At 36.1% G+C, this 27,846-nt stretch overlaps 1 protein-coding gene across 4 annotated transcripts in view; it reads left to right on the top strand.

Annotated features, from left to right (window-relative positions):
• The window catches only part of R3HCC1L (R3H domain and coiled-coil containing 1 like), a 91,196-nt gene that overhangs the window by 39,401 nt on the left and 23,949 nt on the right, over positions 1-27,846 (top strand). For 3 of the 4 annotated variants that reach the window (XM_074296022.1, XM_074296021.1, XM_074296023.1), the window contains one exon: positions 10,201-12,017. In XM_074296022.1, coding sequence (XP_074152123.1) covers positions 10,215-12,017 — 1,803 coding nt within the window. In that variant the 5' untranslated portion in view covers positions 10,201-10,214. Of the gene's footprint in view, positions 1-4,750; positions 4,862-10,200; positions 12,018-27,846 lie in introns of those variants that run through there. The other variant, XM_074296024.1, reaches the window with a different exon arrangement.

The following is a 27,846-nucleotide window of genomic DNA, read 5'->3' on the forward strand; positions in this document are numbered from 1 at the left end:
ACAAACTGGAGGAGGATGGGTATGACATGGTTAAAAGTAAATTCACATATAATCCAAATCCTTTTTGCATCCTTTCCACAGTTGTTAGCAAGTGGCTAAAACTATGGAAACACCCAAAAATTGAGGACAGAGGTTTCAGTGCTGCTGCTGGCACTATCTGTATGACTTTGGACAAGGTATTTCAGCACTCTCAAGTTCAGGTATCTTATGTATAAATTGAGGGCATTGAGCAGGTATCTAAAGTCTTGTGAGTTCATGGTGCTTACTAGAAATGAGATAGCCAAAATATGAAGATGAAGAATAGAGTTGGGAGGCTAAGGAGGAGATAAATACATTAGATAATCCATAAACTAAATAATCAGCCTCTGGATAATTGATTGTTAACTATATCTCCTTGATTGCTGGACTGTCTCATCTCAGTTTGCATTCTGAGGGAATTTATTTGATACCATTTGTTTATCCATTTGCCACCTACCCTGTTCTTGGGTAATAAATGCCTCTCCCTGGCCATGGTCAGTGTCCTTGATATGTTTATATGGATGTCACAGCCCACTTCACAGTAAAGACCCCCATTCTTTGTTCTAAAGTCTTCGTTTTTTTGTTTTAGATTGGGGGAGGGGTTGAAGGGAGCCTAATGTACCGGAGATGCCTCGGAAATGAGAGCCTTGGATGAATTCCTGGCCTTATTGATCCACCGGCAGTTTATGCATCCTGACATTCATAATCTCAGTAGGCTGCTGATGTTCCTGATTAATGGGCCCAGGGGCTGTCCATCCGTCACTTCACATTAATTACTGAAGAGGTGTTTTTCCAGTGATTTACCTGACAGCGGGCTGTGATGAATACCCCTAAACAGAGTGGGCAGTGATTAATCACAGGGCCACACCCCTCCCCCACTTTCTCTTCCCCCTAACCACAGGCCAGCATTGGGATCTGACCAAGGAGTGCCCCCTCCTCACCAGCCATCTATCTCCATAAATGCTTGTGGATGCATATTTATCGGGGCATGGGGCCTGGCAGATAGCATTCTAGTATTTGTGCCAAAGATGATGAAAAATAAATCTTTCCACCAGAAAGGGGCACCTACCAGGCATGTGTATGGGGACAAAGAAAAGCATGGGAACTGCCTTTGTATCTCTCTCATGGAAATCTGATAGGCAAATAGCTAGCCTTCAAAACAGCAATCAGTGAAAATTCATTCAACACTCATTCACTAAGCATTGATTAAGCACCTACTGTATGTAATTGGAAGTACTCAAGATTTAAAAAATAAAAGACAATCTCCCTATCTTTCAGTCTAGTTGGGGAGAATCCTTAAGTTCTTGTGAGAACCAGAAAATAATTCAAAAGCAATGTCATGTGTTGAAGTTTGGGGTAGAAACAGGGAACTCAGTGGTTTTAGGATTCCTTTTTTTGGAGAGGGGGGTTGGCTTGAGACAGGTCATTTAAATGGACATTTTCTTCAGTTTTCCACTCTGAAAAACTTAGTTTTTAGTTAGTTAACCAGCTCCCTTATTGAGCCCCTATTAGGTGCCCACTGTCATATTAGTTGTCATAGAGGATTCAAAAGAAATATAAAATGATCTCTGCTTTTAGGAAGCCAGTGGCATAGTTCTGAAGATAAACCTTTCATGGATAAAGCTTTTAAGCAATTTGAGATCTTCTAAGTATAAAAATGGATGATATAGATAATAAGTGCTACATTAGTCAAAAAGAGATAAAAGTCAGTGTTGGCAAAAGTGGTCAAGATAAACTCTAAGCAAGTCACAGCATTCCAAATAGTCCTTTTGAAGAATGCATGAAGGTTTGCTTGAAGATGGCATACAGTCATTTCAGAAAAGGAGATGAGTATGGGTTTATTTGGTTAGAGCAGAGGATTTATGTTTGAGAGCAATTGGAATCAGAGTTGGGGCCTATTTGTGTAGAGGTTTAGGACTTTGGACTTTATTCATTATTCCTGGGGGGGGGGGAATTGGTGTTTGGGAAAAATTAACTGCATTTAGATGCACAAAATGGTTTGAAGAATCTACAGAAGCCCAGGATATTCTTACCACTCCACATTTTGGAAACTCTTCAGAACAAAAGTATCCCCAGTATGTTTTGGAAATTATTCTATTAGTAAAATAGATCAGGGGCTGTTGACAACTGACAGGTGATCGCTTTTTTTGTCTTCACTCAGACAAAGCTCAGTAAGTCAAGGGGAGTAATAAGCAGTGACCGAAGAATTAAAGTACGAATCTGTGGCCTCAGGTTTTAAGAAGAGAATTGATTTTGAGACTGATGTAACTTCATTAAGGCTAACACTAATTACTCTTTGGCCTTTAGGTAGACAAATCTCAAAGCTGAGTCGTGATTAAAGAGTCAGTGTATCCAGCTGCATTTTATAGGAACTTCTAAAGACTAGAGTTTTTATTGAGCTTTATCTCTCACGTTTTTCATGTCAAATGTACATCTTTGCTGGTAAGAATACTGTTAAAATCTGACCCACCTCCTTTCTCCTAGGAAATTATGACCATTGAACAATACATTTCTAAATATGTTACCACAAAAATTTGAAGTTTCCCCTTTTTCTTAGAGTGACTAAATGAAAATGAACCCAGGTTTATTTCTATTATTACTATTAATTGGACTAGAGTCCAAAACATTTTCAAGTTTCTGGTGGGAGTATTGATAAGGAAAACGGAAGAAATGATTTTTCTTTTGAAATTTTTTTTTTTTTTTTTTAATACTTTGAGCTTCTGAAGGTCCTTCAGACAGGCCTTGGTCTCAGCAGGATGGACACCATGAGAATGGTCAAGATTATTTATTCTGGCCCAGTCTTGATCTTAGTGCAGGAGGCAGGACAGCCACCACAAGGTTGGTCAAAGACAGAATGTCTATCTTTCAGTCCTTGTTAGCCCTTATATATCTTATTATAATTACATCATTTCAGTATACCTACCCAGTATGTGTGAACTAGAGAACTATTACATCACCATGCTAAGTACTAAGTATATATGTGAACTAGAGAACAATCATTTCATCAATTCTACTGAGTTAACATCTTGTTTCAAGTATATTTCTCCAAAGTTCCACCTTCTACAGAGAGGGAAACTAGGGACCTTAGGGATGAAATATATTATGTAGGGTGGTAAAAGGAAAAAATGAGACCTGAACTCACATTTTCTTTCATAAAATTCAGTTTCATCCTAAAGTATCTTTAGAGAAGTCCCAGGGCAGTTTCCTGCTTCCCCTAAGTGTTACAAGTTATTGATTTCATGTTATTGATCTAAAATATAATAATAAATTTTCTACCATCTATTTTGAACAGAAGTAAGAGTGCACTACTCCTAAGCATACATAGAAATTATTCTGTTTTTTCAAGTATGAAATATCTCATTGTATTAACTGGTGCAAGTGCATTTACGGAAGGGTGCGTTAAGAAAACTACAGCAGAATCAGTTGTGGTTCATTAACAGATTCCATAGTTATTTAAATGTGAAGTCATATCTCTGCTGTCCAAGTAGAATCTTTCCTATTATTATGCCCCAGATGAGTAGCTCTGTGGTGTATTTGGATTAAGCCTGCTTTAAAGTGAGCCTCCTATGCAAACGAAGGGCACTTTTTTAGTTCTTATTTCTGCATTAGGCTTTTGAAATGTTAGGTTAGAGAACCTTGCTAATATTAAATATATATATATATATATATATTCAGATTGCTGTGTTTTTCCTTATTATTTATACAAGTATACCAGTATTTCTTAACCTTTTAATATCTCTTGACCCTTTTTTTTCATACCCTACCAATTCTTGTTTTTTTTTTTTTTTTTTCCCAGTATTATATTTCAATCCCTAATCCTAAATTCTATCCTTTCTTGGTTAGCACTAGTCTTTTTAAACAGCATTTTTTTGGCCAAAGGAATCAACTGGAACCTTAGAATATCACTAGTTCATTTATGTAAATGAGTGTTGTGAAGGCGTTGTTCAAATTCCTATCTATTCAAGAACCAGTGATATAAATTTGTTATCATGATTATTTTAACTTATAAATTTAAGTCCCTTCCCTTTTCTGAAGACTCATATTATATCCATCACCTCAGAGAATATCATATGCTTCATACACTCCCTTTCTCCCTTGTATAAATACTTTGGCCTTTAAACAGTGGTCCCTCAAGGTGAACAAGAGTGAGGAGTCTACCACCAGTTCATTCAACAAGAATTTAGTGAATGCCTCACTCATTTCATAGATAAAGAATCTGAGGCCAATAGAAATGAAATCTTTTCTCCAAAGTTCTTAAAAACAAAATTTGGGTCGGATGGAAGGGCAACTTGACCAAATAGATTTTATGTAAGAAAATGTGAGTTCAGGTCTCATTTCTTCCTTTTACCACCCTACATAATATATTTCGCCCCTAAGGTCCCTAGTTTCCTTCTCTGTAGAAGGTGGAACTCTGGAGAAATATACTTGAAACAAGATGTTAACTCAGTAGAATTGATGAAATGATTGTTCTCTAGTTCACATATATACTTAGTACTTAGTATGGTAATAGTTCTCTAGTTCACACATACTGGGTAGGTATACTGAAATGATGTAATTACAATAAGATATATAAGGGCTAACAAGGACTGAAAGATAGACATTCTGTCTTTGACCAGCCTTGTGGTGGCTGTCCTGCCTCCTGCACTAAGATCAAGACTGGGCCAGAATAAATAATCTAGACTCTATTCTTGACCATTCTCATGATGTCCATCCTGCTGAGACCAAGGCCTGTCTGAAGGACCTTCAGAAAGCTAGCCCAACTTGAGGCATAAGGATTTTCACTCAGCAGTTCAACTGTCACGATCAGGAGTTCATCGGAGAAGTCCTGGTGACCCAGAAATAGGTGAGTACAAAAATAGAGAAGCAGGAAATTTTGGTAAGGCTAAACTAGTGTTTCAGCTGAAATGGGATAAATGCTTAGAAAAGAACCTTCCCTATCCCAAGGGAAGTGACTAGAATGGATAGTTAAACTAACAAAAAACCAAGGTTTGATTGTAACTTGAAAGCAGATCATTGGACTCTTAGAAACATTAGAATGCATGTCTCCTTGGTTCTCTAAGGAAGAAAAATTAGAGCCAGATAAATAGAAAATAGTGGGAGAGCAACTAATTGAATATTACAATGATAATGATCCTGATTCAATTCCTAAAGAAACATTTTATATATACAACATAATACAAATTGGCTTTAGGGAATTACATAAGTTTTTTCTAAAACTAAAAAGGAAAAAGAAGAAAGAGGAGGAGGGGTAAAGCTACTGACAAAACAGCTGAAAAGCATGAAGAATTAGACAAGAAAGGAGTTAAGTACAGTGCTAATGAAATTAAGGAGTGTGGTGCTTCACAGCTGGAGCCAATAGGGCATCTCTGAGATGGACATTTGAAGGTAAAACGGGAGTTTTTACTCCTTTTGTATTAGAAAAAATCCCCATCAATCTGTGGGAAGAGACATTTTACAACAGTTAGGATTATAGTAGAGTACTTCTGACTTTTCAGGTAGGGCTGCTATTGAAGGCCTGCCTGCAAAAGCAACTTGACCAAGGACACTTATAACCTCCTCTAAGTCTTTGGAATTCCCCAGTATTTGTTGCAAGAAAGAAATCTGGAAAATGGAGGATGTTGACTGATTTAAGAAAGATAAATGAACAGATGGAAACTATGGGAACTCTTCAGCCTGGACTTCCATCTCCTCAGTTGCCTAGAGAATGGCCTCCGTAGGTTATAGACATTAAGGATTGTTTCTATTCTATCCCTTTGGATAAGGAGGATATGAAAAGATTTGTCTTTTCAGGGCCTTGTGTTAATTTAGCTGAACCTTATAAAAGATATGAATGGACAGTTTTGAAATGAATGAAAAATAGCCCTACTATGTGTCAAATGTAGCTGCTGCTCTTACTCCAGTAAGAAAAGCATTTCCAAAAGTAATGTTATTACATTACATGGATGATATATTGGGATGTGCACCTGAGGAGCAAATGTTAGAAGCATATCTACAAAAGACCATGGAAACACTAAGGAATTACAAATTGTACATAGCTCCAGAAAAAATGCAAAGACATGCTACTTTTCAATATTTAGGATATGAAGTATATCCTAAGGGGTTTACACTCCTCTCTAAATGAGAATGATGAGATTGTGTCTAATGTTTCTTCCGGTTATAAGTTTATGATGCCTTTATTAAAAAGTGCAAAGTACACAAAGTCTACTCTTTTTTGTCCATGAAGGCATTAAGCCACCCAGGTATTATGACTCTTAAGTATTTTGTAATCTAATAATTCTAATTAAATGTTTTCATGGGGAAAAAAAAAAATTAATGAATGTTTGCTGTGTGCTGGATGTAGGAGAAGATACACAATTTAAATAAGACATGCTTCCTGTCAATTTCTCAGCATACCCTGCCCATTTTCCAAAACAGAATTTATCAGTGAAGATAAAGGGGAAAAGGTGTATAGTGCTGGCTTTGGAGTCTGGGAGACCTGGATGTGAGCCCCACCATTTTAAGTGATCTCTCTGAACCTCATTTTCCTCATCTATAAAATAAGGATGGTGGACATGATGACCTTTGAGCTTACTTTTCTGATGGGGAACTAAGCTAAAATGGGGAACATTTGGCTAGAAAATAGTTCATAGGAAAAATACCTGGGGGTTCTAGTTTACTAAAAGCTCAGTGAGACCATGGCATATATGAGGCTGTTAAAAAATTCATTCCCTTTTAAGCTACATTAATAAAAGTACAATGTTGTATAGGAGAAAGATAAAAGGCTCATTGTACTTTGCCCCAGACTGAGCTATAGTCCTATTTACCAACCACCTAATGAACATCTTAAACTGGATATCTTGTAGTACTTTCAAATGCAACATAGGCAAAACAAAACTCGTCTTTTTCCCATCAGCTTCTCTCCCCTCCAATTTCCCTATTGCTGTCAAGGACATATCACCATCATTCCAGTCACCCAGGCTCAGAATTTCAGTATCTATTGAAACCTCACTTGTTTCAGCCCACATATTATATTCCATCTTTTAACAAATTTTGCTGTTTTTATTTTCAAAGTATCTTTCATATATATATATATATATATATATGGCTTAATAAAGGCCTGTTGATGAGAGCTGGCATAAGGGTTTATATACATAAAACCCTTATGCCAGCTCTCATCAACAGGCCTTTATTAAGCACTTTGCATGTACCAGCATTGTGTTAAGGGGATATAAAAATAAAAATGAAATAATCCTTTTCTTCAAGGAGCTTATGTTCTAAAAGTGGAGGTAGGGGAGAAGGGTACAAGGTACATACAAAATAGATTTTAAAAAGTAATCCTGGAGAGGGTGCCTCCTTTAGAAAGAGGGATGTAAGCCAAGTTCCTGAAGAGGAAAAAAGTATAAGAAAGACTAGAAAGGTAGGAAGGAGCCACGTCATCAAGGATTTCAGATGCCAAACAGGATTTTATATTAGATGCTTCAGGTTTAGGGAGTCACTGGAATGTATGGAATGTGGGCAATGGGATGTGTCACATGGTCTACCTTTATTTTAGGAAGACCCATATTACAACTGAGTAGAGGATGGATATGGGTGGAGAAAGACTTGCAGCAGGAAATCTGTTGGAATAGCATAGGTATGAGTTAAAGAGCTGCACGAAGGGGCTGCCAGTGTCAGATGAGAGAAGGAGGTGTGTGCAGGTGACATTAGGAAGGTAGAACTGACAGAGCTGGATCACTCATTGGATATGTGCCTGAGAAAGAAAGTAGGGGGAAGGAGAGCACTGAGGTCAGGAGCCTGGGAGTGGAGAGGGACTCCCTGTGAGCTCTTTTTGGTCTGTTTGTTTTCAGGAAGTCTCTCTTAGATGAGTCTCCTTACTTCTAGCACATCAATCTTTTCTGCTTGTTCCTCTAAAGCACTCATTTAATTTACAAACTGATTTTTAAACTTTTGCTTTATTGCTTCTGCTCTTGTGACAAAGTGTTTTTCTTTAAAACTGCTTTTAAATATTATAGACTTACTCTCTTCTTAGATATTTCTGGTTCCATAAGAGTTCTTTATCGTAGTTTTTTTGTTTGGTTTATCATTCTTCCAGGCTTCCTGAATTTCAGACTTTTTATTAGCACTGGTTTTGCACATTTCTGGAGTTTTGAGGCCTTGTTTGTTTCTGTTTTTTGGCCATTAAATATTCTTCAAGAATTATAACCATTGGCTCTGACCAGGGAATTGCAGATTTTTCTTAACTATTCTCTTAACTGGTGTGATCTGGGAAGGGGGAGAAGTCTAATTGAGGCTTTTCAGGCTCTCCAACCTATGTGGGTCTGAGTGATACAGCTACAGATTTTTCCCTTTTTGGAGCTTCAGGAGAGATATCTGCTAGCCCCAGTTAACTGTAAAGCTTTACAAATTCAGAATGACAGAATTTTAGGCCTTGATCTGAACTCTCTACTCTGGTAATGATCTGCAGATCTTCCGCCTGGATCTTAGGACTGAATTGGAGATCCTAGTCTAGGGTCAGAATGATGTACTTTGTGCTTATTCCCACTTCCTGCTCAGTGTGCCCTCCCAGTCTTTAGCTATGCTGAATCCGTGACTTTGTTCTCTTTTCCCTGGTATAGAGCTGCTGGTCCTACCCTCAGTACACTAGAGGGTACTAGATTGGGGACCCTGTTTTAGGTTCAGAGCCTGGTTTCCCTTTGAATTTCCCAACCACTTCTCTATTTGGTGGTCTTCCTTAATCTTTGTTGGAATATTTGTGGCAGAGAGCTAAGCTCCTATTGTGCTATTTTTGCTGGTTTCCTACCCATCTGACTTTGAGTAACCTCTAGAAAAAAGTAATAATCATCTGCAATGGAGTGAAAGGAACAATTATTGTGTGTGTGTGTGTGTATGTGTGTGTGTGTGTGTGTGTGTGTGTGTGTGTGTGTGTGTTTGTGTTTGTGTGTTTTTTTTTCCTGTCAGGTTAAAACATGAACTTTGAACGGTGGCTATCATCATTTTGTCATGTCTTCATGTTTGGTCTTTCTTTCCTACCTTATACTAGTATTTGGTGCACTCCATTCTAGCTAAAAAATCTTCTGATCTCTTGTTTCCAAACTTTGGCCCACCTTAAAGGATTGTTCAGCCACAATTCAGAATGGAAAAAAAAAAAAGAAAAAGAAAAAGAAAGAAATAGGGAACAGAGGAGGAGCCCTTTATCCACCTAGTTAAATTCCACAGACCTGTAATGTAGACGCAGGAAATAGGCTTCAGAAAGTGATGATTTTACCATTTGCTAGATATTCAGCCTCTCTTCTTTCCTCCTTTCCCTCCCTAACCCAGGGAGTTCTGTTATTGTGCCATATAAAAAAAATTCTTCCATGGTCACAGTTAAAGTTAATTTATAGGCTACTGCTTGCTTCTTTGGTAAGTGAAGTCCAAAGATTGGGGTTCTTGTTCCTATATCTGAGCTTTACTTCCTGTGTGCTTTTTGGCAAGTCATTGAACCTCTCCAAAGCTTCAGGTTCCTCCTCTATTAAATGGGCTGATGAGATTAAATGACTTCTAAGACATCTTTTAATTCAAGTCTCTGATCCTATGATTACAGGTTACAGTTGAAAGCCCCTTTTTTTTAGGAAAATATTTTTGATTAACCTCTTCTATTTTCCAACCCATGAATGTAATTAATAACCCAGTTCTTTACTTCAGTTCATTCATTTTGATTTTTATCTTACACTTTTACAAGGACAAGTCTTGGGTCTCTTCTGTAATATAACCCCTAAGCACCCAGAGCATGGTTTCATTCCTTGGCTCCCACTCTTACTGATTTGGATATGTTGTAGCCACGAATAAGGTAAATTGTTGAAAAGTTGAAAGGCTCATGAAAGAAAAGATGTTTTTAATGTGAAGAACAGGAAGTATAAAGTAGAACAAAGGAATTGTGAATAAAGAACAAAGTCAGAGATGTAATTTGTGGGCTCATAGATTATTTTGGAATATGTTTTTTTGGTTGTTTGGCTGATTAGTTCTTTTCCAGGGTAATTCCCTCCACCCCCAGCAACTTTCATTTCTAAAAGTAAATTATTGACCTTAAATTAGTAAACCACCCCACCCCTACCCCAAATTAGTAAATCACCACCTCAATTCCAGAATGGAAAAAAACCAAACTTGTAGCTGCCTTATATCTAGTAGCTAATTAAGGTATACTAAGTATTCTTTTTCTTCCAGATTGAGGTAGCATCATGCAGCCTGATGTTGAGAAATGCAGACCTCGGGCCAGAAAGCCAGATATGGCCCTTTATGTACCCAAAGCTCGAAGAGGTTCAGTACTTCCTTTATCAAGTCATCAGGAAATGAGTTACAGTCACCTGAATGCTATAGTGAAGCAAGGGCAAGAAGAAAGTCATGTGCCCTCGAAGAATGATGTCTTCAGAGCTAGTTCTGAACTTCAGAGACCTATTAGTAATCCTAGCAGACAAGAGCACAAAGCCAGGGATGGAAAGAGACCTAATTCAAAATCAAAAAAAGGTACATACTTCAAAGAAAAAAACAGAGGAAAATTCCATACTCAAAAAGGAACTGCAGAGTCCAAAGAAATGTTCAACAAAAATCAACAAAAGATCCTAAATCCTAGTAGTTTCTCCAAAGTACCTTCACAAATACATTTTAAACCAAAGAAAGAAGAGAGATTTATGGATTCCAAAAGCAACAATATGACAGTACCACAAGGACTACTTATTTCACAATCTAATACGGAAACCTGCGAGACTCAGACTTCAAATATACCATTCCAAAGTGTGAAATTATGTGATTTCAGAAAGGAAGAACTAAGTGGGATGAGCTATGAAAAAGAGGACTTGAAAAACAGTGTTAATGCTGATTGTAAAGTAGTAGAGATGGTGTCTAGTTCTCAGTTTTCAGATGATCTGGTAGGTTGCAATTCTATTTTGAATCCTGACCATGTGCTAACATCCACACAACTAGACTCATCTTCTGAAATTGTGCAAGAAATCATCTGTACAACAGGTGACATATTGAAGCTCAGTACCGCTATTCAGGGGAGCCCAAAGAGTATCAGCGATCAAGCACATATGGCCATTGAACCTAAGAATGTCAGTGACCTAACTGATCCAGCGTTCCTCAGCAGTGCAGCTGGCGTCTTGGATCAGACAAGTGTGGATAGTGTGCATGAGGTTGGGGATCCTAACCCTAGTCACATGCACACAGTCAGCATATTAGAGAATGCCAGTGACATTATGGATCCACCTTACATGAGAGGAGAGTCTGAGAAGAAGGGTGACCCTCCTGATGAAGCACCCAGGTGCTATGACCCTGATAATTTAAGTGACTCTGCTGATGAAACATTTACAGGTAGGGAGCAACAGAATGATAGTGACAATACTAACCAAGCATGTATGAGCATTACAGATGGCATATCTGATGAGACATGTGTGGGCAGTACCTCGACAATTGTGGGTGGAATCACTGAACAGGCTTGTAGCAGCATCAATAGTTTGCTAGACTGTATGGGAGTAAGTACTTACATAACCCCTCTTCTAGTAGCTAACAGCTTGGAGTGTGAGAATGAAAATTCAAGCCGCTTAACAATTTGTGCAGACAGTTACACTGAAGATAGTTCATCCAGTTATCAGGAGTCAATGGGAGGACTAACAAAGGACTTGTCAGAATGTACCTCTTTAATACCTATAAAGGAGGAAGCATCCAGCAATCATGGTTCCTGTTTAGACTCCGAACTCTGTATGTTAAATAGGAGTGAATTGCTTTCCAACAAGGCCTTGAACAGTGATCTGGATGGTACAGATGACATCACAGAGTCTTTGAATAATCTAAGAACTGGTGAAGAGTTCAAAACAGATGAGAATGATGCTCTTGGGAAAGTAGGATATATGGTGTCTTCAGACCAACAATCAGAACTGAAAGCTGCTCATCCTTCTTCCAATGATGAAAGTGCTTCTACAGAGGAGAGCTGGGATTCTTTATTTAATGATGATGGAGACTGCCTGGATCCACGACTTCTAGAAGAGGTATGTTTAGATGAAATGGGATGAATCTGGGGAATGTCTGTGGGTCTGAGACAAATCAGGCAAAGCATGGTGCATGTCCATGATAACGCAGAGTGATACTTATAGATGTAAAATGGCAAAGTTAAAAAATCTATCTGATAGGTCTTTTAAATAAACCTCACAGAATATAACTTTCACATAGTTAACCATTGCGTAAGGAATTTGATTGAGAATGTTAAAAAAAAAAAAAATCAGGAATTCAGTGGTCAACAGTGGCTCCCTGTTTGGGAAGAGACAAAGCAACTTTATTTGGAGAGAACAACTCTATAGGGACAGAATGAATATCAGGTTGTTCCTATTTAGGATTGTGAGTTTTCAGAGGACATACCCTCACACAGTAAATCATCTGCTGTCTTAATTTCTTTCACAGAAACTTGACACACTGGGTGAAACAACATGGAAGTATAGAATTTAGAATTGTAAACTTAGTAATTTTCTAGTTTTGACTCTTCATTTATATCTGTGAGGAAACTGAGTCCCTAAGAAGTTAGCTTTTCCAGGATTAAGCAGATATTAAACAGTGTGGATTTGAAGCCAGATACCATTGATTTCAAATCCACGGTGCTTTTGTATAGTTAACCCCATAAGAAATGTTAGAAATGGGAAATTCCTTTTGAAGCAATAAAATTCAGATATAAAGTAAGTATTTATTGAGACTTCAGAGTATATCCTGGTAATAAATGTTAAATAAAACAATGTATTAACATAATTAAAATTAAAAATAACTTTTGGAAATTCATAAGGATGATCGTTCCATTGTGATGACAGTAAACAGATTGGTCTTTGGGAAGTTAATGCTGTTGAACTTGAAGTGCTAGCTTGTATTATTGCTGAATATACAATTTTTATCCTGGGTGATCAGCTGCAGTATATTATACCCATCACCATTGTAGCTTTGCAAATCCTTGCTATAAAATAGTTCCTGCAAAGTAATATTGATTGGGTGATGCTATGAGGGGTATCCTTCTATTGATCTCTCTCCCCCCACAACAAATGTATAATATTGTGTTAGACACTATGAATTGAGTTTATGTTTATAAAGACATTGCAACTATCCTCCAAGAATTTCTCTTTAAATTAAGGGAGACATACTGCCAAAAAAAATCATAGGATTAATGCTTGTACATTGTATATATAACATACAACTGAATAATGAAGTGCCATTGTGTTGGGTGTTTAGTGTAAATTATCATCTCTTACAGCTGGTTAGGAAAAGCTTCATGTAGGAGATAGTATTTTAAACTTAACTTAGAATATAGAAGGAAATTAGGTGACTGAAAAGGCTGTTCAGGAGAGGACTAATTTCAGAGGAAGCTTTAAATTTTATAAGAACTGCTTGACTTGGGTGGAGAGCAAACATGTATAAGGTGCCCATAAAGTCATTTGATTCACTTTTTAGCTAAATATCAGTTCAGTTAAACTCAAAAACATTTAAGTGCCTATTATGTGCAGAGAACTGTGCTAAGTACTGAGAGATAATAATTTAGATAAAACAGTCTCTGGTATATTGTCCACCACAAATAACCAATAAAAAATAGTATATCATGAGTGCCTGAGCCAAATACAGCATGAGGTCCAAAGCAGGAAAAGTTCTTACTAGCTGTTGGTTTGGGAAAGAATCAAGGAGAGCTTTCCTTAGAATGTCATCTTCAAGAATAAAAAGGCAAAAAATTTCTGTGAATAGTTACTTCACTGGGGACTCAGATGGAACTGGTCAGTTGGTCAACAGATCCCCTTCCCTTCTTCTTTCTTTCCCTTTCTCCCTTTCTTCCTCTTCTCTCCTCTCCCTTCTTCCTTTCCCTCCCTCTCTCTTATCATGGCCTCCCTGATGTCATGGTTCTCTTCAACAAAGGAGAACAAATAGCAACAGCATTTAGATTGGACTTTAAGAATGGATTGTAATTCAACGGATAGGTGGAGAAAAAATATTTCAGGAATAGGCAACAGTGTACCTTAACAAAGATAATGGATACTGCAAAATAGTATAGTGTTACTGGAACATATATATTGCAGATAATATTGTAAAGAGGTTGGCAAGATAACATGATGTTAGCTTTTGGAGGATCTTAAATGCAAGACTGAGGAGTTTGAATTCTACTTGGTAGGTAGTAGGAAACAACCATTGAAGAATTTTTGGTCAAACTCCACCTGACCTACAGAAGAAAGATTATTTTGGCAGCAGTGTGAAAAAAATATTAGCATGGAGAGAGTAGGGTTAGGAAAAATAGTATATGTAAGTGAGAATGAGGCCTTTGCTAAGATTATGACAGTGAATATGGAAATGAAGAGTGGGTCTCTCCCCTGTCTCCTATCCCTGCCTCAGCTAACTGTATAATGATGTGTGAGACACTATAAGAGGGTAGTAATATAGAATATGATATAGAACATATACTCTATAAGAGTTGACTCTAGATAGTATGACATAAATATCAAAAAATAAATGCTTGTATGTTCTGTTTATAACATAAAACCAAATAATGAAGTGCCACTGTGTTGGGGTGAACCCGCTCACAGCTAGTTAGGAAATACATCATGTAGGAGATAAAATTTAAACTTAGAATGAAAATAAAGAGGGATTATGGAAGTCAGATTAACATAAACTAACTAGAGATGAGAACCTGGGGGATTATGGTACCACTGATAAAAGTCAAGTCAGAAAAGAGAGCAGGTTTTGAGAGGAAGATAATAAGTTCATTCTGGAGTATATAGATTTTTTTTTATAGTTTTTATTTACCAGATATATGTATGGGTAATTTTACAACATTGACAATTGCCAAACCCTTTGTTTCAGTTTTTCCCCTCCTTCCCCTCCGCCCCCCAGATGGCAAGTCGACCAATACGTGTTCAATATGTTAAAGTATAAATTAAATACAATATATGTATACATGACCAAACAGTTGTTTTGCTGTACAAAAAGAATCAGACTTTGAAATAGTGTACATTTAGCCTGTGAAGGAAATCCAAAATACAGGTGGACAAAATTAGAGGGACTGGAAATTCTATGTAGTGGTTCATAATCATCTCCTAGAGTTCTTTTGCTGGGTGTATCTGGTTCAGTTCATTACTGTTCTGTTGGAACTGATTTGGTTCATCTAATTGTTGAAAATGGCCACATCCATCAGAATTGATCATCATATAGTATTGTTGTTGAAGTATATAATGATCTCCTGGTTCTGCATTTCACTCGGCATCAGTTGATGTAAGTCTCTCCAAACCTTTCTGAAATCATCCTGTTGGTCATTTCTTACAAAACAATAATATTCCATAATATTCATGTACCTCAATTTTTTCAGCCAATCTCCAATTGATGGGCATCCACGTAGTTTCCAGTTTCTGGCCACCTCAAAGAGGGCTTCCACAAACATTCTTGCACATACAGGTCCCTTTCCCTTCTTTAAGATCTTTTTGGGATACAAACCCAGTAGCATAGGGTATATAGATTTTAAGATGTTGATGGAACTTACAGGTAGAGAAGTTGTTTTCTTTTAACATCTGGAGAGATCTATTTGGCACTCAGGGAAGGAGTCACTGACAGAGATTTGGGAGTCATCTACATATATCTGAAAGTTGAAGTCATGGGGTTGTCAAGAGAGACAACATAGAGAAAAATAATCAGGGACAAAAACATGAAGCAACACTTAGCTAAAAGAGAAAGTGCCAAAAAAGAACCAAGAAAGGGTAGTTAAACAAGAGGAAGGAGAACTATTGGTGCCTAGTATCTTAGAAGACAAAGAAGGGGAGAATATCCAGAAAGAGGGTTGAACCACAGTGTTAAATGCTGCTGAAAGGTCATTGACGATGAGAACTGAAAAAATCTAAAAATCCAAATGAATATTGTTTCCTTCAAGGTAACTATCATAAGAAAATATACAATTATTTGAATGGTGCTGTCATTGTTGAAAACATTTTTTTGGAACTCCTCTATTTAAAAAAGTCAGCAGCCTCACTTACAGGAAATCTTCATTCCTTGAGGGTAAATTTGACTTTTGCTTACACTAAATGACATTCTGGGCCAATTGTGAATAAAGGAGGATGATCTAGCTGGGTCACATTGCTTTTGTTTCTTTTTACCTTTTTTAAAAACTGTAATTATAAAATAATTTGGTTCTGTGTATGTGACACAGAAGCTGACACTAAAGGCCCTAACTTGGTAACCGATACTTATGAGTCTCAGACCCATAATGGCCTGACCTCAAGTTGGATATGGAACAGATGCCACCTGCTGGCTTTGTCACCCACTATTCAATCCCCAGTCATAGATCCAAGGTGAATTATGGAAGGGTCCTGCAGCCAGGAATGGATGTTGCAGAATAAAAAAAGAAGTTCAGAAGCAAGCAGCTACTATGTGACTCAGGAGTCTCCTGCTCACGAGCCTCTAGTTCAATCTAAAGCCTGTAGAGAAATAACTAGGATAGGAATTCCAGACCAAAGGGGAGCTTACAGGTCTGTCACTCTGAACTAGCCGAGCTTCTTAGATAGCTTATCTTAATTGAGTCTAGCCACCGTTTACTGTTTCTCTGACCTAAATGCAGGTCTGGAAGATTAGGCTGGGCAGTGATCAAACTGCTCTAGCTTACATTATGCTTACAGGTCTCCAACCCGAGTTGAATCTTGAAAGCCAGAAATTACAACCATCAGCATCCCCCAAAAAGACCAAACCAGACATTCCCTTGACAAGTCCTCAGAATCTGGTCCTAATGTCATCAGGAAGTAGGCTAGAACAATGAGCAAACAAAAATGGAATCCCATCATTAATGGCTATTAGGTTGACAATAATGCTTAAGATACAAATCCAGAAAAGAAGACTCCAAAACATTTATAAGCAAAGCCTTAAAGAAAAACATAGTCGAATTTGTTCACAAATTCAACTAGAATTCCTAGAAGAGAGAAGCAGTGAATTTCAGATTTTTTTTTAAATCAATGAAAGTTGCAAGATGAAAAAATTAGAAAAGAAATGAGAACTATGGAAGGAAGAATTGATCTTAAAGATTGTCCTCAGCGGGATCAACATTATTCTTATCCTTTTAGTCTTGATGATAAAGGAGAATTATATTCTTTCTTAAAAGATCTCTGACTTCTGTGTCTAGACTTGTCAGCAAAAAATTTGTCTATTGGTATTACTTAGTTTCTCTAGCTGTTTTACTACACTGAAGATAAGGACACTAATGTTTCTGGAGGAGAGCTCAATAGAGAGTATACCCCCATTCCATTAGCCGTTTTAGTTCTGACATCTGTTGATTAAATATACATTTCATTAAAATGAATATATTTTTAGTTACTTTATTACTACTTTCCATGAGTTTTTAGTTAAAGAAACATTGTCAGTGTTTATTGAAATATTCAGTTAATGACATTTAGTGCCTACTATATGCCAGGCCACTGTGCTTAGTGATGGGAATACAAACAAAGACAAAAGACACTTCCTTCTCTAAAGAAGGAAACAACATATGAAAAACTATATACAAACAACATATACAAGGCATCCCAAAAGTCCTGGTGTTTTTAAAGCTTAAAATTACACTTTTAGGATACCCTGTATACAGGATAAATTGGAGATATTGAGCAGAGGGCAGGCATTTACGTTAATCCATAGTGTTGACTTTGTGGGATCTCACATATTCAAGGAACATATTTTTAGTAAGGGGCAGCCAGTCAGAAATTGTAAGTAAAGCTTTCTCAGATAATGATGTAAGTTGTAGAAATCTTTGAAAGCTGGAAGAAGAGAAGGAGGAAGAGCAATAATGGCAACAGTAATAGCAGTTAGCACATAATCTATCACTTGAAGTTTACAGATTTACAAATTTACAGCTATATTCTTTCATTTAGTCCTCCCAACAACTCTGGAACCTAGATATGATTATTCTTCACAGTGAGGAAACTGAGGCTGAAATACATTAGGAATTCTCTCAGGGTCACATAATAAGTAATACTGACAGAAGAACTTAGAAGGGAAAAAAGCCATTACCTATATTATTTATAAACATCTAGAATCCATCTAACATAGCCAGTTCTGTCGTGCTTTATAACTCTATAAGTCTAGTAATCCTCGTTCTCTTGAACCCACAGGACCAGAGGTTAGTATATTAAATCCTAATGTAGATATCTCCAAAAATATGGAAACTTGCTTATCTAAGTTCTGAATTTGTAGAATTTTACATTTCACATACAAAAAAAAAAAAAAGCGCTCTGAATGATTTCCCAATTTAATGAATTTAGAGCTTTTACTTCTATTGCTCTCCTTTTCTAGAGTTTGTGGGTCATACTCTTCATGGTCTTTTTGTCATTCTATTTTTCTATTTCTATGAGCCGTCATTGTACTATTCTTGCTGCTGCTACAGATGCCACTTGAAAAGTGGCAATGTGGAATAAGGGAAATGGAAAGGTTTACAGAGAGCCATTGGGGTAGGGATTTTAAGAGGTTGGGAACAGGCTCAAAGGGAGTTCCTGGAGTCTATGGGTTGGTTCTGAGCCCCAAGCAAGCCTGCAGTCTTTGCAGTCATAAGTAACAGGAGGACCACAGGCATTAGGGCCTGAAATTACAGGAACTAAAATCTCTGAAATGTGCTTCCCATTTTTAAATGTAAATCTTTAGGAAAGAGCCTCATTAAAGAGCTACCCCCCGGAAAACTGCCCTTCTGTTTTTTAAAAAGTTTTATTGACATGTTTTGTTTTCACACTAAAAACATTTCTAGATTACCCCCATCCTTTAATAGCTCTTTTGTGACAAAGTAAAACAATTTAGTAAACTAACTGTACAGCGACTCAACAAAAAGAGAGGTATACAGCATTCCACATCTGTTGTACCTCTCCATCTCTTTAAGTGTTCTTAAAATGAATAGAAAGATATTTTCTTTACCATCCCATTGGAAAAAAAGATAAAAAAAAAAACAACTAATTCCTTGGAACAAATATGTGTAGGCAAGCAAAATAGATTTTTCAGTAGCTGTATACAAAAACATCTTCCTCATTTTTTACCTTAAACCTGTCCCCTCTTGGTCAGGTAGAAAATAGTTTGTCTCATCATTAGAATTCTAGAATAGTGGTTGATCATTGTATTGATCATAGTTCTTATAATTTTTAAAAGACATTTGTCTTTGCAGTATTTTTATTATTGTAAAAATTGTAATCCCTGCTTCTGCTCATTTAATCATTAAAAAATTTTCAAAATTAATTTTTTAAAAATAATATGGATGTTACACTATAAATTGTTCTTCTAGTTCTAAATATTTAACTTTGCATCAGTTTGTGCAAATTTTTCCATGTCTCCTTAAAGTCATCTCTTTGCTTGTTTCTAACAGCATAATAACATTCCATCACATTTATATACAAATTACTCAACCATTCCTAGATTGATGTGCATCCCTTTGGCTTCTGGTGTTTGCCATGATAAAAAGAGCCGCTGTAAATATTTTGTTCATATATTAGCTCTTTGATCTTATTTTCTTTGATCTCTTTTGAATATATCGGGGAAATACAGCCCCTCCAACATTTACCATAAAGCTAAGATTAAATGGGAAACAGTTGATCAGGGTGGAAATCTTTGTAGAAAATTTTTCTGATATAGGTCTTATTTTTAAAATATATAAAGAGCTGAATGAAATTTGTAACAGTGAGAGCTAGTCCTCAGTTGACAAATGGCTAAGTATATGAACAGGGAATACTCAAGGGAAGAAACCTAGGCTATCTATAGCCATATATTTTTTTTAAAAAAGCTTTAAATTGCTGCTAATTAGAGAAATGCAAATTAAAGCAATTCTGAGATTCCACCTCAAATCTTTCAGATTGGCAAAGATGACAGGAAAAAAAAAAAAAAAGAAAGAAAACGACCCTTCCATTTTAGAAGGGATATCTAGACTTCTGTGGACATCTCATTACTAGAGTTATAGATGTTACAGAAATGGAACAAGAAATAATTGCTCAAGGCTTTCCCTTTTTAAACTGCCTTGTGGGTGTTGTATTTTTTAAGCATTCATATTAATTTTGTCCTGGATTAGACACTTTGCTCTCTTTAATAAGACCATTCTGCTCAAAAATTTCACAGTTCAGGCTTTTTTTCAGCCCCTAGTCATGCAGGATTTTTTTTTTTTTAATCTGTTCCAGCCTGTCTTAACACATCTCTAATTCATTTTTGTTGTAAAATTGTCTGAATTAACATTTTTTATTGACCGCTTTCTTGAGGATTTATAGACTTTCACCTTCTAGCCATGGTATATTCTGATGCAGTCATTTGGGGCACCTGGAAAGGAGCCTGATTGAATTATATACTCTGTTTAAGGTACTGTAGTTCAATCCATTAGAAGATGATGATTAGATCTCCAAGTCATCCAAAGATAAGGAACATTAGGTAGGTTTGTTAGATTAGCATGAGGTGACCTCTTCTAAATAAAAATATTCCTCCAAAGCTTTCTTGACATTTCCTTCCCAGTAATTTTCTACCGAATTAAAACAGAACCAGCACATTTGCTTCCCCTCACTGATATGGCATAGTGGAAAGAGCCCTGAACTAGGAATCAAGGTGCACATTGTTGTCTTGGCTTTGCCCCTAATTGGCCAGAGAGATCAGCTTGTCTCTGCTTCATTTTCTGCATAGGTAGCACAGATTGACTTAACTCTGATCTCTCTCCAACACCAATAATCTGTGTTTCTAAGAATTCTAGATTCCTATTATAAAAGCCTCCCATGCAGGCCTTCCTAGTCGGGATTTTTCATATTTCTGATAGGGCCCTCCATGGAAGGCCAGGATGGAGCAAATGTGTATGACAATAGAGATTCAAGATTAACAGGAAAAGGAAATTTACAGAAAGTTCAGTTATGGAGGGAACAGTTGCTTGCTGGTGGTATGTTGGTCATCCTACATGCTTCTGGTCTTTAGGTCCAAGTGATACATGGTAGATATGCCATACCATATTTGCCAAGCTAAGCTCTGTACCTAAGCAGTGATCATTCATTTGATTAAATATGGTAAAATGTAGAGTCCAGAGATGCTTTCTTCCGTGAGGAAATTGAAGTTGATAATACAAGGCTGAAATGGTGATTTTAATGGAATTTATTCTTTGTCAAGTAGAAGAGAATAATGATGATAAAATCAGATAAAGCAAAAAGAACCAAAATGTTTCTATAAACTTAAAGATTCCCTAGAGTTACCAAAGTCCTCTAAAAATATAAATGCCCCTAGGGAGGGTTGCACCTCTGCATTCCCTAATAAAATTTATTTAATCAGAAATAGAAATAAATGGCCAGAGGTATTTTAGTTTGGCAAAGCAGACCTGCATACAGAACTGCAAATATAGCAAGATAGTGGCTTATCTGGAAAAGATTTGATGAGATTTAGTAGGTAACAAGGTCATTGTGAGTTAAAATTGTTATATGGCATCGAAAAAAAAGCTAGTACAATATTATTTTGTATTAAGACAGGCAGAGTATGCAAAACTAGGGAGAAAAAAATTTCAATGTTTTCTGCTCTGGTTAGCCTACATATGAAAGTTTTGTGATCTGTTCTGGGTACCATATTTTATTTTGCTTTGTTTTTTCTTTTCTTTTAAATTTTTTTGAACATTTCCTTTTTTACAAATTTTTGTAAAATTTCACACAGTCATACCAAAAATTTTCATATTAGTCATATTACAAAAAATAAATCCAATAAAATCAAGAAACATAAAGAAAGTGAAAAAGTTGTATCAATCTGCACTCATTATTGATAACTTAGCTAGGATCATTCTCAGAAAACAGGCAGAGTCTATCTCCAGGTCTATATGCAAAACCTTTCTGATATGGTGCAACCTATCAGAGATCATACTCATTGTATTAGTCTTCAGGAACTCATTGTTGCTTTCATCTCACAGTGAGTCAATAGAGAAGGACTTCATGGATGAAATAGACATGTACTTACCAGCCATAAACACATTTTATGTATTTGAAGATAGATTTGTAGGAAAGGGCTTCATTTTTGCTAATGGGGAAAGCTTCAATTTATACTCAGAGTTCATTAGATCTCTCTCCAGAGAAATATAATATTTTTCATTATGAAATTTTTGGAATTGTTCTAAATCATGGTATTGATCAACATAGCTAAGTCTTTCACTTTTGATCATCCTTACTGTGTAATGTTTCCTTGGTTCTGCTCATTTCCTATGACTTCCGTTCACATAAATCTTTTCAGGTTTTTTTATAACCAGCCTACTCATAATTTCTTTTTAAAAGCTTATTGTTTATTTTTAACTTAAAAAAATTTTTTTTTGAATTCTAAAATCTCTACCTTCCTCTAGTCCCTTTCCCTTCTTTTTCTACCCTGATCCCATTGAAAAGGCAAGCAACTTATCAACTGTACATGTGAAATCATGAAAAACATATTTCCATATTAGCCATGTTAAAAAAAATAGTAAAAATTGAAGTATCATTTTCTTTTTTTCTATTCTCTATCTGGAAGGGGGGGATAGCATTTTTCCTCACGAATCCTTCATAATAGTATTAGATCATTGTATTGAACACAGTAGCTAAGTGTTTTAGACTTGATCATTGTTAACAATATTACTGTTAAACTGTGTACAATATTCTCTTGGTTCTGTTCAGTCTTTGCTTTCTGGAACATCATATTACAAGCATTCCATTCCTCTAATGTGAAAGCTGTTAAATCTTGCATAATTCTGCCACTTTCACAATATTTGGATAATTTCTTTCTGACTACTGACAGTATTTTCTTGACTTAGGAGCTCAGGAATTTGGTTATAATATTTTATTTTGGAATCTCTTTTGGTAGATAATGAGTGACTTTTTTTCAATTTCTCTTTTATCCTCTAAATCTAAGGTAGTGGGACAGTTTTTCTTGATAATTTTTTGAGACATGATGCCTACGTACATTCTTTGCTCATGACTTTCAGGTAGTCCAGTAATTCTTAAATGAATCTATTTTCCAAGTTAGTTGTTTTGTCAATAAGATATTTCACAATTTTTGGGTTTTTTGTTTTTTTTTTCTTCGTTTGATTTTGTTTGATTGTTTCTTGATATCTCATGGAGTTGTTTACTTCCACTTGCCCAATTCTAATTTTTAAGGATTTTCTTTAATGTGTTTTTGTACAACTTTTTCTATTTTGTCAATTCTATTTTTAAATATGTTATTTAATTCAGGATTTAAATTTTTTTTTCCTTTACCAATATGTTAATTGTCTTTCATAATTTTCTTGCATCATTCTCATTTTTTGTTTGTTTTTGTTTTCAATTTTGTATCTTATCACTTTCTTTAACTTTTCCAAGGAATTCTTGTTGGGCTTGTGTCCAATTTGCAAGGGGGTTTTGTTTGCTTTTTCCCTTTGAGGCTTTACTTGAACCTGTTTTCACATTGTCTTCTGAGTTTGTGTCTCAGTCTTCCCTACCATCATGGTAGCTTTTAATGGTCGAGTTCTTGGCTTATTTTTCTAGTCTATTGACTTTGGACTTTATGTTAAAGTTGAGCTCTACTTAGCTGAAAGGTATTGTTCCGAGGCTTTTTTGTGCTATTTTCAGAGCTAGTACTGGAGTTATGAAAGTTTTCAGTGCTTTTAAGCTAGTGTGACATAGAGAGAAGTATAATCACTATTTTCCTGGTCTTTACTCAGCAAGGCCCCTTGCTCCCCTTCCAGCCACAAGTACAAGTGCTCCTCTCTGCCTTGAAACTGTGACTCAAAACTGTTTTTAGGCAACAGAGTAGTCAGTAGCTCCAAGTGCTATCCCCTGGTCCAGCAAAGGATTTCTGAATAGTTGTCTGACTCCATTATTATATCATGGCTGAGATCTCCCAAAGCTGCCACTTCCATTGCTGTCTTTACTACTCGCTAGGCCCATGGCTGGTGCGGGTCCCTCCCCCCATTATAAATTTCTTCTATGGACTTCCCAAGTTGTCTCAGGCTGAAAGAATGTCTCAAGTTTGACCTTTCATTAGCTCTGCCACTCTAGCATTTAATTTGCTTTGAGGAGTTATTTTAAAGTTTGAAGGGCAGTGTTGGGAGAGTCTGATGGATTGTTACCTCTACTCTGTCATTATGGATACCACATTTTTGGAATAATATAGACAAACTTGAAAACATCTCAAGGAATATGGCTAGAATGGTGAGAGATTTGAGGATTTTAACTTAGAGGAGAAGAGAAAACTGAGTGGAAAGAACCCCATCTCTGATGCTTCTTACTTGTATGGCATCAAACAAGCCTCTTAATCTCCCCTAGACTCAGTTTTCTCATATGTAAAATAAAGGGTAATAAGGATAAGTGCCTTCTAGTTGAGCTAATCTTATTTCCTTTATTGATAGGATTACTAATATAGCACAACAGAAGTATACTATAAATATAAATTCCCTAGATTTTAATTTTTTGCCTTTGGACTTAAATACCAAAAAAGAACATTTTCATATATATAGCAGAATACATAAAAGAAAATTCTCTATGAAATTGAATTTCTATTTTGCACAGCTTGCTTTTTAAAAAAAGAGTATATAATCTACATATTACTTTCAAGACTGCCCTGTTTATTAGTGCTTCCTTCCCTTCCAAATTCCTTCTCTTCTTTTATGTGCATTTAAAAAAAAAAATCAAAAGAATTCTTTTACATTGTGCATTATGAATTTAGATCCCAAAATTATTACTGAGTTTTAGTTTCTCTATTTTAAGAAATTTTCTTGAGTTTTTCCTCTTTTTGTGTATTGGTACTGGTTTTTCCCCGGCACTCACAGTAACCAAGACAACTTGAGAAGAGGAAAAGTAGTGCCAATAATTTTTAAAAAATCAAATCTCTTGTAAAGTAGTTTTTCTCAGATTCTTGATAAGGCTTGATTTTGGGAAAAGTAACTGTCCTCCTCATGAGGTATACACAGTCATTTGTCATTTGTGCACACTCCCAGTCATTGAATTCAGAGTGCATATTCTTAACATCTCTCTGGTGGAAAGTACTCTATCAGGGTGGCCACCAAGGTAGCAAGATTCTCAGCCCTGGACTTCAAGGAGTTTAGTAGAGTTGAAGAGATAAAATAGACAGAGGCATTTGTTGATGATCATGCAAAAATAAGAATTACGTAAGATGTAAGAAAAAATATTTTTTGATGTTATTGCTAATATGGCAATTGGAATTAATCAGGAGGTCTTAATAATGAGTTTATGTCAACAGAAAAATAAAAAAAAAAGTACATGGAGAAAAGTCTAGATAGGAACAGATTTAAGAATGGAATAAAAACTCTTAATTTGTCAATTTGCCCCCCCCCCCCAGGTAGTCAAATATTTAACAAATTATTCATTCCTTTTTGTAGCACTTCTATGATAAAAGAGAAAAGACATATATTTTTTTTTAATTTTTAATTTTATTTTATAATTATAACATTTTTTGACAGTACATATGCATGGGTAATTTTTTACAACATTATCCCTTGCACTTACTTCTATTCAGATTTTTTCCCTTCCTCTCCCAACCCCCTCCCCCAGATGGCAAGCAGTCTTAATATGTTAAATATTTACAGTATAATTTAGATACAATATATGTTGTAGAACCGAATTTTTTGTTGCACAGGAAGAATTGGATTCAGAAGGTATATTTCTTTTTTTTTTTTAATTAATTTGGTATTTGTTTTAAATCATATGCATTTTTCAGTTTCTCCCCTTCTCAGAGAACTATCTCTTATAATAAAGACATTTTTAAAGTTCAGCAAAACTAACTCACATTGAAAAAGTCTGAGGATATATGCAGTTTTCCACAACTCTCTCAGTAAAGAAAGAAAAGAGACAAATGCATTTCAGTTAAGTAAGCAGTCCTGTGCAGATGTCACCCATCCTTAAAAAGCTTCACTTGGTCCTCTTATGCACAGCATGACCAAAATGGAAATATGTTTAGAAGAATTGCATATGTTTAACCTATATTGTATTGCTTATTGTCTTGGGGAGGGAAGGAGAAAAAATTGGGAACACAAGGTTTTGCAAAGATAAATATTGAAGACTATCAATCGCAAAACAGTGTCTCACACATAGTAGATACTTAATACATGCTTCTTTACTTGACCTTAGTGTCCTCATACTGCCACAATGCTAGTTCAGACCGATAGCATACGGCACATGCTGTTATTTATTTGGACTGTTGCAATAGCTTTTTTTTTTTTTTTTTTTTTTTTTTTTTAATATTTACTATTTTACTTTTCCCATTTATATGTAAAAAAATTTTAACATTTGTTTTTAAAAACTTTTAAGTTCCAACTTCTCACTCATATATCCTTCCCACTCACCCCTGTATTGAAAAGGCAAGTAATTTAATGTGGCTCATGTTAAGGACCCTCCCTAAGTGCACAGTCAATTCTTCAAGAGCCTCCACAGCTGTGAATATCTGAAGGAGTTGCAAAGCAGCCTTTACTGACATAGGTGTTGCTTGTGGACTGGGAAACTAAATTGGAGGCAGAGGGAATAGGAGAGAGGTCAGACAATGCAACAGCCTCTCAGTGGGGAGGTCAAAGAACAGCAACTGCTTCTCAGTCTCCTTGAATCACTATCAGCCTCTCATAAGAAAAAAAGAAAAGGTCTACCAGAAGTAAAGCAAAGTTATGTATTGTGTTCCTAACACACTGATATATGCGTAGTCATGTAAAACATTCATATTAGTCATGTTGAAAAAGAAACATAGGCAAAAAAATAAACTCAAGAAAAAAGTTTTAAAAATACACTTCAGTCTTTACTTAGACACCATCAGTTCTTTATCCGCGTATGAATATCACTTTTCATCATAAGCCCTACAGAATTGTTTTGGATCGTTGTATTGCTGAGAATAGCTAAGTCATTCATAGCTGATCATCTTATAATGCTGCTGTTACTTTGTACATGGTATATTTCACTTTGCATCAGCTCATGTATTCTAGTTTTTTGTTTGTTTTTTGTTTTTTGAGAGCATTCTGTTCATCATTTCTCACATCTCAATAGTATTCTATTGTAACCACATAACACAATTTGTTCAGCCTTTTCACAATTGATGGACATTGTTTAAATTTCCAGTACTCTACTACCAGAAAAAGAGCTGCTATAAATATTTTTGTACATATAGATCCTTTTCTTTTTTCCTTTTTTTTTTTTTTTTTTTTAATCTCTTTTGGGATATAGACCTAGTAGTGGTATTGCTGGGTCAAAGTGCTTTGGGCATAGTTCCAAATTGCTCTACAGAATGGTTGAATCAGTTCACAGCTTCACCAACATTGCACCAACTCACATCTCCTACAACATTTGTCATTTTCCTTTTCTGTCTTATTAGGCACTCTATGCTTCAGCCAAACTGGCTTATGTGCTGTGCTTGTGTACAGCATTCCATCTCCTCCTCTACTTGTGTATCAGCTGACCCCGGGGCCTGGAATGCTCTCCCTTCTTAGCTCTACCTTAGGGAACCCCTTCCTCCCTCTTTTGCTCAGCTCAAGGGCTGCTTTCTTCCAAAGAACTCCCCTGATTCCTTGGTGCACCTGATCTTTTACAGAAAACCTTAAGGGCAGAGACTGGCTCAATTTGGTGTTTGCAATCTCCAGCACCTAATAGTTTCTGGCACATAGTAGGTACTTAGTAAATATCTGTTAAAAGTAGAATCAGCAACTCTGAGCTGGGTTTTCTCCTCTGTTGCGGATGCTTTGAATACAGCCATACCAACCATGCAAATTAACAATAGCAGCAAGTCACATTGATGAAGCACTTTAAAGTTTTCAAATATTTTCCATAAATGATCTCATTTTGTAAGCACTCTCCCCGCCATGTACCTTAGGAAGCTTCTAAATTGGTCCAAACAGTAAACCAGCTGTTGGTTCTGCCATTGCTG

The sequence above is a fragment of the Sminthopsis crassicaudata genome, chromosome 2, assembly GCF_048593235.1.
Source record: "Sminthopsis crassicaudata isolate SCR6 chromosome 2, ASM4859323v1, whole genome shotgun sequence".
Classification (NCBI taxonomy): domain Eukaryota; kingdom Metazoa; phylum Chordata; class Mammalia; order Dasyuromorphia; family Dasyuridae; genus Sminthopsis; species Sminthopsis crassicaudata.